Here is a 9,591-nt window from a genome sequence, read left to right on the forward strand (position 1 = left end):
TTAATGCGTTTGTTTCATGCATGTGTGTAAAGAGTATGTATCTGTGCATTTCTGTGTGTGTGTGTGTGTGTGTGTGTGTGTGTGTGTGTGTGTGTGTGCCAGAGTTTGCATGCATGTGTGTCTTGAGTGTGCGTATTTGTGTGTGAGAAGCTCCATTCTCAGTTGGGCAGAAACAATGGAACCTCTCTGATTACATCTCCCTGTACAGGCGGACAGGGTGTGTGTGTGTGTGTGTGTGTGTGTGTGTTTGTGTGTATGTGTGTGTGTGTGTGTGTGTGTGAAGCTTCATGGGGGGAGGAAAGGGTGGCGGTCGTGGAGGAAAGAGGGGGAGGCAAAGCTTGGACCTGCCCCCCCTCCACCACCACCACCACCTCCTCCCTCCTTTGCTCTGTCTCCCACACACACTCGTCCCTTCCCCTCGCGCCCGCCTGGCGTCTCATTGGTTAAATCCCCGGCTATGTATTTATATGATTGGTCAGGGCGGGGTATATATACTCAGCGTGGGTCGGTTAAATCTGGCCACAAGTTTCAAAACTTTCAAACAAGGCAGACAGACGGAGAGACAGTGAGTCGGACGGGCCTGAGTGACGGAGGGGGAATCGAGCTCTGGACAAACCGCTGCACCACACACTCCAAACAAGAACTGTTGTCTTTTGAGAGAGAGAGAGAGAGAGAGAGAAGAAGAAAAGAAAAAAAAAGCAAAGCGAGTGAAGAAAAGAAAAGAGGCAGAGTCACTGTGGATCATTTTCAGGGGGAATATCCTGCACCACAACTCGTTTGTTTCCTCTTTCTCTGTCGTCTTCCCCCCTCCTCTCACATCTCGATGCTTTGCTTTGGGATTTGTGCTCCAAATCCACCAAATTCCTCTTCTGATCTTTGTCTTTGTCATCTGAAACATTTTGAGTTACAGATTTTTTCCAGAACTTTGCAACCCAACAAACTGACACAGACGTTTGCAGGATTTCACTCGGACTAAAAAAAAAAAAAACAAAGAAAGAAAGAAAAAAGAAAGAGTTGAATCCAAACCTGTTTGTGGAATGAATTTAACGGAGCCCAGCTTGTCCAGAGAGACTCTTCTGCATGCCAGCCGGGTGTCTCTCGGGGGCCCCTGGGCGTCCAGAACCCCGAGTCCTGCTTCTGATTCTGAGATGGGTTTCGAGCAGAGCCTCTCCGGGGACTGCAGTTCTCCCGACGGCCTCGGCAGCGGGAGCATGAGGAGAGCAGAAGCGAGGATTTCTCTCACGCCCAGTTCAGGGGGACAGAGTCCAGACTTGACCCAGGCGGGAGGTGCGTCCACGGGCACGGGCGACGGGAAGGCCGCGGGGGGCGAGCAGAGGATCCGCAGGCCCATGAACGCCTTCATGGTGTGGGCTAAAGATGAGAGGAAGCGACTGGCCCTGCAGAACCCCGACCTGCACAACGCCGTGCTCAGCAAGATGCTCGGTAAGACAGGAACACATTAAGTAATAAAGGGACGACTGACTGTGGGCGTAAAAACTAAGAAATCCAAGAAACTTTTTCGGTAGAAATATTTCGAAAGAATCTGACAAAATGATAAGTTTCAGTGTGAATTGTTCCCTGTTCTCTAAGAGCTTCTTCAGACTCTGATGATCTTTCATTCTGTCTGTGGTTTTTGATTGTTTGAACCAAGACATCAAACAAAAGCACTGAAATTAAACTTTCAGGAGCTGAAGCTAAACATCTCACCAGTGTCGCTCAGTGTGACAAACCCCACCCGTCTGTAGCACTGCAGGCTAAAAGTACTAATATGAGCCATGAAGACACTGATGGAACTATGTGCATATAAATAACAACCATCATTTATAAATCTTTAATATCTAAATGTTTATTAGGCAATTATAAATCTGTGTTAACATCAGTTGCAACTTTGCTTCATAAAAGGTTTATAAAGCATTTCACATTAACAGTTAAATAACTGTTAACCAAAGTATTAATCAACTACAATCAGCCGTTTATTATTAAGTGTTACCTTTAGATGTACATGTAATATGCAGATTACATCACCCATCGTTTAAACCGGACTTTAAATCAACACATTTGTAGTTCCATAATATTTATACGCACAGTGTGAAGTATAATCATCAGGCCCATGTGTTCGTCCCGTCAGAGACAAACAGCTGGACGGGTTTTAATTATTAACAACTTCACTCGTGATCACCAAAGCACTAAACTGACGTTTGTAATAAATTAGATGAACAGCCGTGCAGACTCACATGTCAGCTGATGAGAATGATCTCGAAGGGGTGATTCATTAAAGTAATATTTCATGTGCAGATCTTCATATTGAAGCGATGGAATCAAAGCGACACTTGAAAAGGAGTAAAAAAAAAAAAAGAAAAAAAGTTAGTCGTCTCCACAGAGTTTGTGTCCTGCAGCATAAATTACTTCTCCACCCCGTCACATGTGCTCCAGTGTGTTTCAAACTCTGTCGTTTTGTTAAAATACAAATCCACCGTCGCCAACGTGAACACAAAGCGACCGCAGCCTGCTGCTCCCCTCCTGCGAGGAAACTACAAACTTTATCTGACCACCTTTTAAACCGTGCAGGGGACCATGGTCGGATAGAAAACACGTTGTTTGGAGTTTTTCAGTGAGATTTATTTACATTGAGTCCTTTTATTTAAACAGATGTAACCAATCAGAGTCAGGGCTGAGGGCTGGCAGTGCATTGTTAATGTCGCCATGATCTGTTGCAAAAAGGTCAGACATCTACGTAAACATCAAATGTCATCATTTTTCAGTGAAGCATTTAAAAGACTGAACCTCGCGTGTCACAAGAACATGTACGTTAACAACTCAAAAATCATTACTGCAAGTTTTTAATGAACGTTGGTGCCATTAAACCGAAATCCCTCGTGTTTACATTAGACACGTACTCATACCACGTCTTCTAAGTGGAATCAAAGTCTGCTGAGCAAACCAAGAAGTTGCTGGAGGGAATTCAAGCACTTAATGTATAAATGTATAATGTATAAACACAGGTGGGGAAGACTCACAGCAGTTAATGTGTCTGAGCAGCTTTAAGACCAGATGACATCAATAAAAATGTGCAAAATTAATACTTGTAGACTGTAATATAGTCTGAAATATGAACAGTGTGTATTTGAGTGCTTTGAGGGACACACACACGTGCAGAGACGTCTCAGGTGTTGATGCATTCGTCACCTGAGATGTTTGATCTTAACTGTCACATTTTGCTGCCGTTGCAAGTTCGATTCAGTGTTTTTCATCACTGCGGTTTAATTAGTTTGGAGCGACGGACTGTTGTGAAACCACAGCAGCATCTCAAATATGTACACTGATATTACCAACAAATACCAACGACCGACTGATTGATTGATTGATTGATTAATTTAGTGGATCCGGCCTTTCTTTAAAAGTTTATATTTGTTAGTTTTTTTCTACTTTTGACAGTTTGTTGGATGTGTTTTGTAGACCAAACAATTAATTCATAATCAAGAAAATAAAGGTAAAATTATATCAGTAGTAAAAAAAAAAAATAGTTGCAGCCCTCGACTCTGATGAGGACGATGTTGATGATGACTTTAATTTTGATAACCATCTATTTCTTGTGTTCTTTCTTTGCTGAAGGTAAAATTAAAATACAAATTGTAAAAAAAAAAAAAATCAACTATTTGATCATTTTGATGTTTTTGCACCTTCCAGGTCAGTCTTGGAAGGCCTTGAGCGCTACAGACAAGCGGCCGTTTGTGGAGGAAGCAGAGCGTCTCCGGGTCCAGCACCTCCAGGACCACCCGAACTACAAGTACAGGCCTCGCCGCAAGAAGACCACCAAGAAACTCAAGCGGGTCGAGCCGGGGCTTCTGCTCCACAGCCTGTCCCAAGGCGGGGCGTCAGGCATTGGATTAGGACATGGTGTCAATCCCTTGGGTGCAGATGGCATCTCTGGGGGTGCTTATGGACATCCAAGCGGGCACCCCACCCACCACCACCACTCTCACCACCTGCTGCCCTCTCTTGGGCACTTCAGGGACCTCCAGGCCCCCGGACACCCAGAGCTGGAGAGCTACGGCCTGCCCACTCCGGAGATGTCGCCTCTGGATATTTTGGAAGATGGAGCTGGGGAATCTGTGTTTTTCCCCCAACATATGCAAGAGGAGGCTGGGATGGGGGGCTGGAGTGGGTACCACCACCACCTACACCACCACAACCAGCATTACGGCCATAATTACAACAACCACAGTCACCACAACTCTATACACGGTGCAGCAACATACAGTCAGAGCTCAGGAATGAGTGTCGGCCCCAGTTTGAGTCCTGGTAGAAGTTCTAGAGTTGATTCAAGAATGAGCTCTGTTGAGTCAAATATGACCTCAAGCATGAGCTCCGTCACTTCTGGTCTGGCGAATTCAGTCAACTCCAGGTTAAATCCCACTCATGCGACAGGTCACCACATCGCCTTGAGGAGTCCCGTGAAGTGCCCACCACCTCTATCCGACTCCTCCTCCCCTGTTTCCTACTCCCAGCCCTCCATCAGCCTCCCAGAGCCCATCAAATCCCACCAAACGCCACACCAGGCCACAGCTCCCGTCGGCTACTTCGGCCAGATGTACGGGAGCAGCGCCCCGAACGCTGCGTATTACATGCCGTCTCACCTGGGCCAGCTTTCACCTCCTCCTGAAACTTCCCCATCTTCCTGCTCCTCCACCTCCATCGTCCAGTCAGCCTTCCCTCCCACTTTGTCCTTAGACCACTCAAATCCAGAGTCCTCCGGTCATTTGGGGTCTTCCTCTTCTGCCGAGTTTTGGTCCGAGGTGGACAGACACGAATTCGACCAGTATGTGAATGTCGGCAGGAACCGAGAGGAGCTGTATGGACGTGGTGGTGGCTGTGGGAGTGGGATGAAGGTCCTGAGTGGGCGCAGTAGCAGTAGTGCAGGTAACAGCATGAACAGCAGTGTCATCAACAGGGATGTCAGCAGCATTTTGAACAGTGCCGGTGGCTGCGATGAAGGCAGCAGCCCTCTCATATCTGCTCTCTCTGACGCCAGCAGCGCCGTCTACTACAGCGCCTGTATCACTGGATAAACACTCCACAGTCTCATCTCATACTTACCACCTCGCATACCACACAGATTGATTTGGTTTCCATTGAACTATTGTTAGTACACGATAGGGAGGAAGTACATCAGAAAGGTTAAACTTTTAGTCAAGTTATTGTCCTTGTTATTATCTTTTATTGATGCCAAATTTAGTTTCCAAAAAAGGTTTTCTTTGAATGCTATAAAAAAAGAGAAAGATGCTGATGAGTGATTTTCATTGTAGGAATGCTGACTGGAGCCGGAGCTGAGTAGAGCCAAAAACAACCACAGTCGTTGTAAAAACGTGCCAATTTGTAGAAGAACAACTGACAAAGAAAACACATATTTAAACACATAAATGCTAATTCCTTATTTTCAGATAACTCAGTGTATTCCTGAATGTTTATCTCAGTCCTTGAAAGCTTCAGGTTAGTGTAGGATGTGGATGGATGAGTAGCTCTTGGCATCTTTTGTTGGCAGAAGCTCAAAACAGCAAACAAAGTCGTGATTTTCTGCTGAGCGACTGCAAAAATCAGCTACTGTCGATCAATAAACTAGCATAGCAGATGATATTAGCTTACGGTGTTCGCTAAACTCACCATTTCTGTTGCTGCTGTCACTCTGAGCTCGATGCATTTTAGTTAAGATGTCGTTTTTTTGATCCAAATGAACAGAAACCAAAGCTCTGAGGGAGGTAAAGGCTAAAAGGCAGGTGGACAGCAGCGTAGCATAGCATTGTGTTTTCAGTTGTTTATCAAGGTGTGCTAATGGTGCATTTCATTTCAACTGGGAAGTCGGACTTTGTGTCTTGGAAAGTCAGGACGCACCTCAGCGACGCCAACGTTAAAGTCCAAGATGGCTGTTCTGTGCAGCAGCAGCGCTGTCGTCCACACAATCCTGTCCAGCTTCTGTCTGTGGACATGTTGCTTCAGTGTGTGTGTGTGAGCAAAATACAGCAAAATACATTGTTATCAATCGCTATTGCTAACTATGGCTAACATGAATAGAACCGTGACATCATTTTGTGCTCTGATTTTCCAGCTTCCGAGTTAAATGAAATGCACCAGGAGGTCTTTATCAATGACGGGATACATTTATGATGTGGGAATTGTTGTGGCGGCTGCACAGTCTGAAGGAAGTAGGATACTGACAAATGTTTTTCTTAAATAAGGTGCCAGAGGTTTTGTTTTTCTGCGCTCTGACCCCTCTGGTGATGAACTACAGGAGTTTTTACTCCAGCAAAACTGTTTCTTCATTTGCACTGTGTGTTCTCGGAAAATAACAACAAATCTGAACTTCAAAATCATCTCATATTTTTAAATATTTTTGTTGACGTTTCATCTCAGGACCAGACACGTATTCATCTCACTGAACTTCATTAAGTTTAGATAAGTCATCTCATTTGTTTAATGGGAACAAAGAAGGGACAAAGTCCGGAGATGGACGGTGAGAAAAAGACTCGATCCAGCCTCCACATATCTTCTCCGCAGTGATGCCGGGAAAAGCCTTGGCCACAGACCCCAGCGCAGACCACTGATGTCTCCCACAAACTATCAGGATGTTTTACAAGCCGGGTCGGGTTCTTTTCTGACCGTGATACATGCCGTTCCCTCCCAGTCTCAGTCCACGAGAGCCCCATGTCAAACTCCCTGCCAAACTCTGCAAGTTTTGATGTTGCTTTGCTTCTTTGGCAAGATCACGATACGAAAAGATCATTCTTCTCTAACCAGTAAGCCTCCCTGGTTCAACGCGGATATCGGTTTGTTTAAACAAAATGTTCCTTTTTCAGAGATCAAAAACTGTAATTTAGTCTGACAAATGACAGAAAATTGGGCTCTACGTATCAAGTCCTTTGTGGTTGATCCTGAAAACATCAGCAGCGCCATTTTATACTTGAATCTCATCACGCAAAGCAACGTTAGACTCCAGATATTGGTGAGCAGTCTGATCTCTCCAAGGCTCCATTTATAATTTCACAGCAATTATTACAGGAACTGCGGGATGACGGCCGATGTGCTGAGGGGTTTTTATGATATTCTGAAACATTGATTTGATGTTTACTGTATATATATATATAGATGCCTTCTTGGCAGTATGTGAAGGAGAAACTGAGACTATGAAATGTTCTCTTTGCACTGGGTTTTAACGTCTTAGCTGTATAGAAGAAACACTACTTATAATCAAGTCGAACGTCCATAATTTTAAAACATGTTTTTGTACAGAAAGGATCGTGTTTATTTCGTTTTATAGACTCTGTTTTTTAAAAAATGAATTCTTTAAAGGATACTATGAGGATTTTTGAGGAATAGGCTGATTTGTTTCCTCATGAGCATATTTTTCCCCCCGAAAAAATGTCAAACTGTTCCTTTAAAGAGTATTTGATTATAAGAGGCAGTGGAGTGGCAGGCTTCCACTGGTCTCCTCTTCGTTCTTCTCCGCCACAGTGTTGTGTATCATAAACTCGCCTTCAAAAGGAAGTCAGTAATTGTGAAGATCTCTTCAGACCTCTGTGGGTCTTCGGGGGTTTATCGGGGTTACATGTTACAGTTTGCTCTCCCAGTGACACCAGCGAACGAGAAAACTTTCCCTCCCACTCAGATGTTATTCACCTAAATGACTGGAAATTAAAAATGAGAACTTGGTGGTTTTGTTTGTGCTGAGAAAATCAACAGTTGGAGCCACTGTAGAGGTCTCTCTGTGTGTTTACGTAGCATTTATCCTGTAATATTATTGTATACAGCGGGGAGTAAAAAAAAAAAACAACAAAAAAAAACAGAAGTCTCTCTCTCTCTCTTCAAGGTTTTTTATCCGGCATCTGTTCCGCGTTAGTCCGACAGACAATACGTTTTTTTGGACATGAAACAGTAGAAGAAAAATCGAGGATCTTGTACAGTGAAACAATTTATATTTACCACACTGTTCATTGTGGCTGCCGCTGGTTAAAAAACAGAGAAACAGTAGATTTTTCCGAACATTTCCTCAGGAGGGACGGAGCCACAAGCAGCAGTTCAAGTAAAGTATTATAAAAAATAAAAAAAAAGAAAAGAAAAATACTTCTTACATCTGCATTTGACATTCTTTTGTGTTGACACCAAACACAGTCTTGTTTCCATTTTAATTTATTGTGACACATAAAGAACATCAGAGAGACAGGCGTTTTTTTAGGTTTTTTTTTTTTTTTTGGAGTCGTGCAATAACTCTGAGGCTTTTGGTAATAATTATCTGAAGGGGGAAAAAAAAAAAAAGAAAAGAAACTGAAACACCCAAAGATTTTGGGATTGAAATCAAAGGGGCATTTTCTCAGCAGTCATATAACGACAAATTAAAACCAGGATTTTCCCAGAAGTGTCACTGTGATGCCTTTCAACATGTCTGACAGGGACCAGTGTTCTATGTTCCTCTAGTAAAAATGTTTTGTTTGTGTTTATATTTGAGGTAAAAAAATAAATAAATAAATAAGTGTGTTGGCTGTAAATGTTTGATTTGTTCTGTTTTATAAAATAATTTTACAAAATAAACACTTCTAAGTTTGCACAGTTTTTGGGTTTTTGTGAGTCTCTGGAGTGACGAGTTTGGATCGTGCGGACGGGAAAATATCCATGTTTTCGTTACGGTTTCGATCCGAAGACGGTTTCAGATTCAGAGCCGAGCCACACGACAGAAACCTCTGAAACACATCCGTCTGTCAGGAGCAAATAATTCTGTTTGGATTATGTGTTTGGGGATTTGTGGCCCAAAACTTGTGATTTAACCACCTTGTGTTTTCATTCTGTCACAATCTCAGGATTTGAGGATTATTCACATTATGAAAAGTGTGTTTAACCACTTTCTTTTATTCATGTTTAGTGGAAAGGTGAAAAAAATAAAAGCAGATGACGGTTTTGGAAGCAGGTTAATTGGTTTCAAGTTAGAAATTTAGTAATAATCTGATTCGAGCCAACAGTACCAGAACACTTTCAGCTGAACCGGGTCAGTGTCAGACCACTTCCTGTTTACAGTCCTTCCTGTAACCTTTCACTGACGGTGGTCCACCTTCAACAGTTCTTGTTATGTTGCTGAGAAACAACTCCAGGGCTTTATTTAGAGTTTAAGTAGAGATCCCAAAATGTTAGAAACACAACAATTCAGGTTGACTATTGGGAATATGTGCATGAATAACCCAGAATATTTCAACTAGCCGGCGATAACAACTCGGTTTCTCAAGTATGAATGTGAGCGAGTCTCATTTTCATTGTCATGACGAGAGTTCAGATCCCGTCACACCAACAGCAGCAAAGTTTTCGCAGCCATGTTTAAAGCTTTTATTCAAAATTTCTGACAAAGAAACAGAACGCTGGCTGCAAAAGTGGAGAGAGGAGATTCTCCAGGAACTGAGAGGAGCCGGTCTTTATACTGCAGCTTGGAGGCGTGAACCAATCAGCTTCCTCGAACTACCAACAACAGCTCAATCATTGGCTCAGTCGGACAGTCACACCTGCAGCCAATCACACTCTCACACAGGTACCAGAGCAGAGAGGGATTAAATCAGA

The 9,591-nt window shown here is 43.3% G+C and overlaps 1 protein-coding gene across 1 annotated transcript; it reads left to right on the top strand.

Moving 5' to 3' along the window:
* The first annotated feature begins 536 nt into the window (after nt 1-536).
* Nucleotides 537-8,594, top strand: sox18 (SRY-box transcription factor 18). The gene is made up of 2 exons (XM_037105636.1): nt 537-1,443; nt 3,688-8,594. The coding sequence occupies exons 1-2, from the start codon at nt 1,038-1,040 to the stop codon at nt 5,067-5,069; spliced, it is 1,788 nt and encodes a 595-aa protein (XP_036961531.1). The 5' UTR covers nt 537-1,037; the 3' UTR covers nt 5,070-8,594.
* The last annotated feature ends 997 nt before the right edge of the window (nt 8,595-9,591 follow it).

Source organism: Acanthopagrus latus, chromosome 7 (genome assembly GCF_904848185.1).
Source record: "Acanthopagrus latus isolate v.2019 chromosome 7, fAcaLat1.1, whole genome shotgun sequence".
NCBI classification, from domain to species: Eukaryota; Metazoa; Chordata; class Actinopteri; order Spariformes; family Sparidae; genus Acanthopagrus; species Acanthopagrus latus.

Bases quoted from the DNA above. Each gene is read 5' to 3' on its own strand.
- sox18 (XM_037105636.1), top strand. From the start codon at position 1,038: ATGAATTTAACGGAGCCCAGCTTGTCCAGAGAGACTCTTCTGCATGCC. The intron at 1,444-3,687 runs GTAAGACAGGAA...TGCACCTTCCAG, and splicing joins CGTGCTCAGCAAGATGCTCG to GTCAGTCTTGGAAGGCCTTG.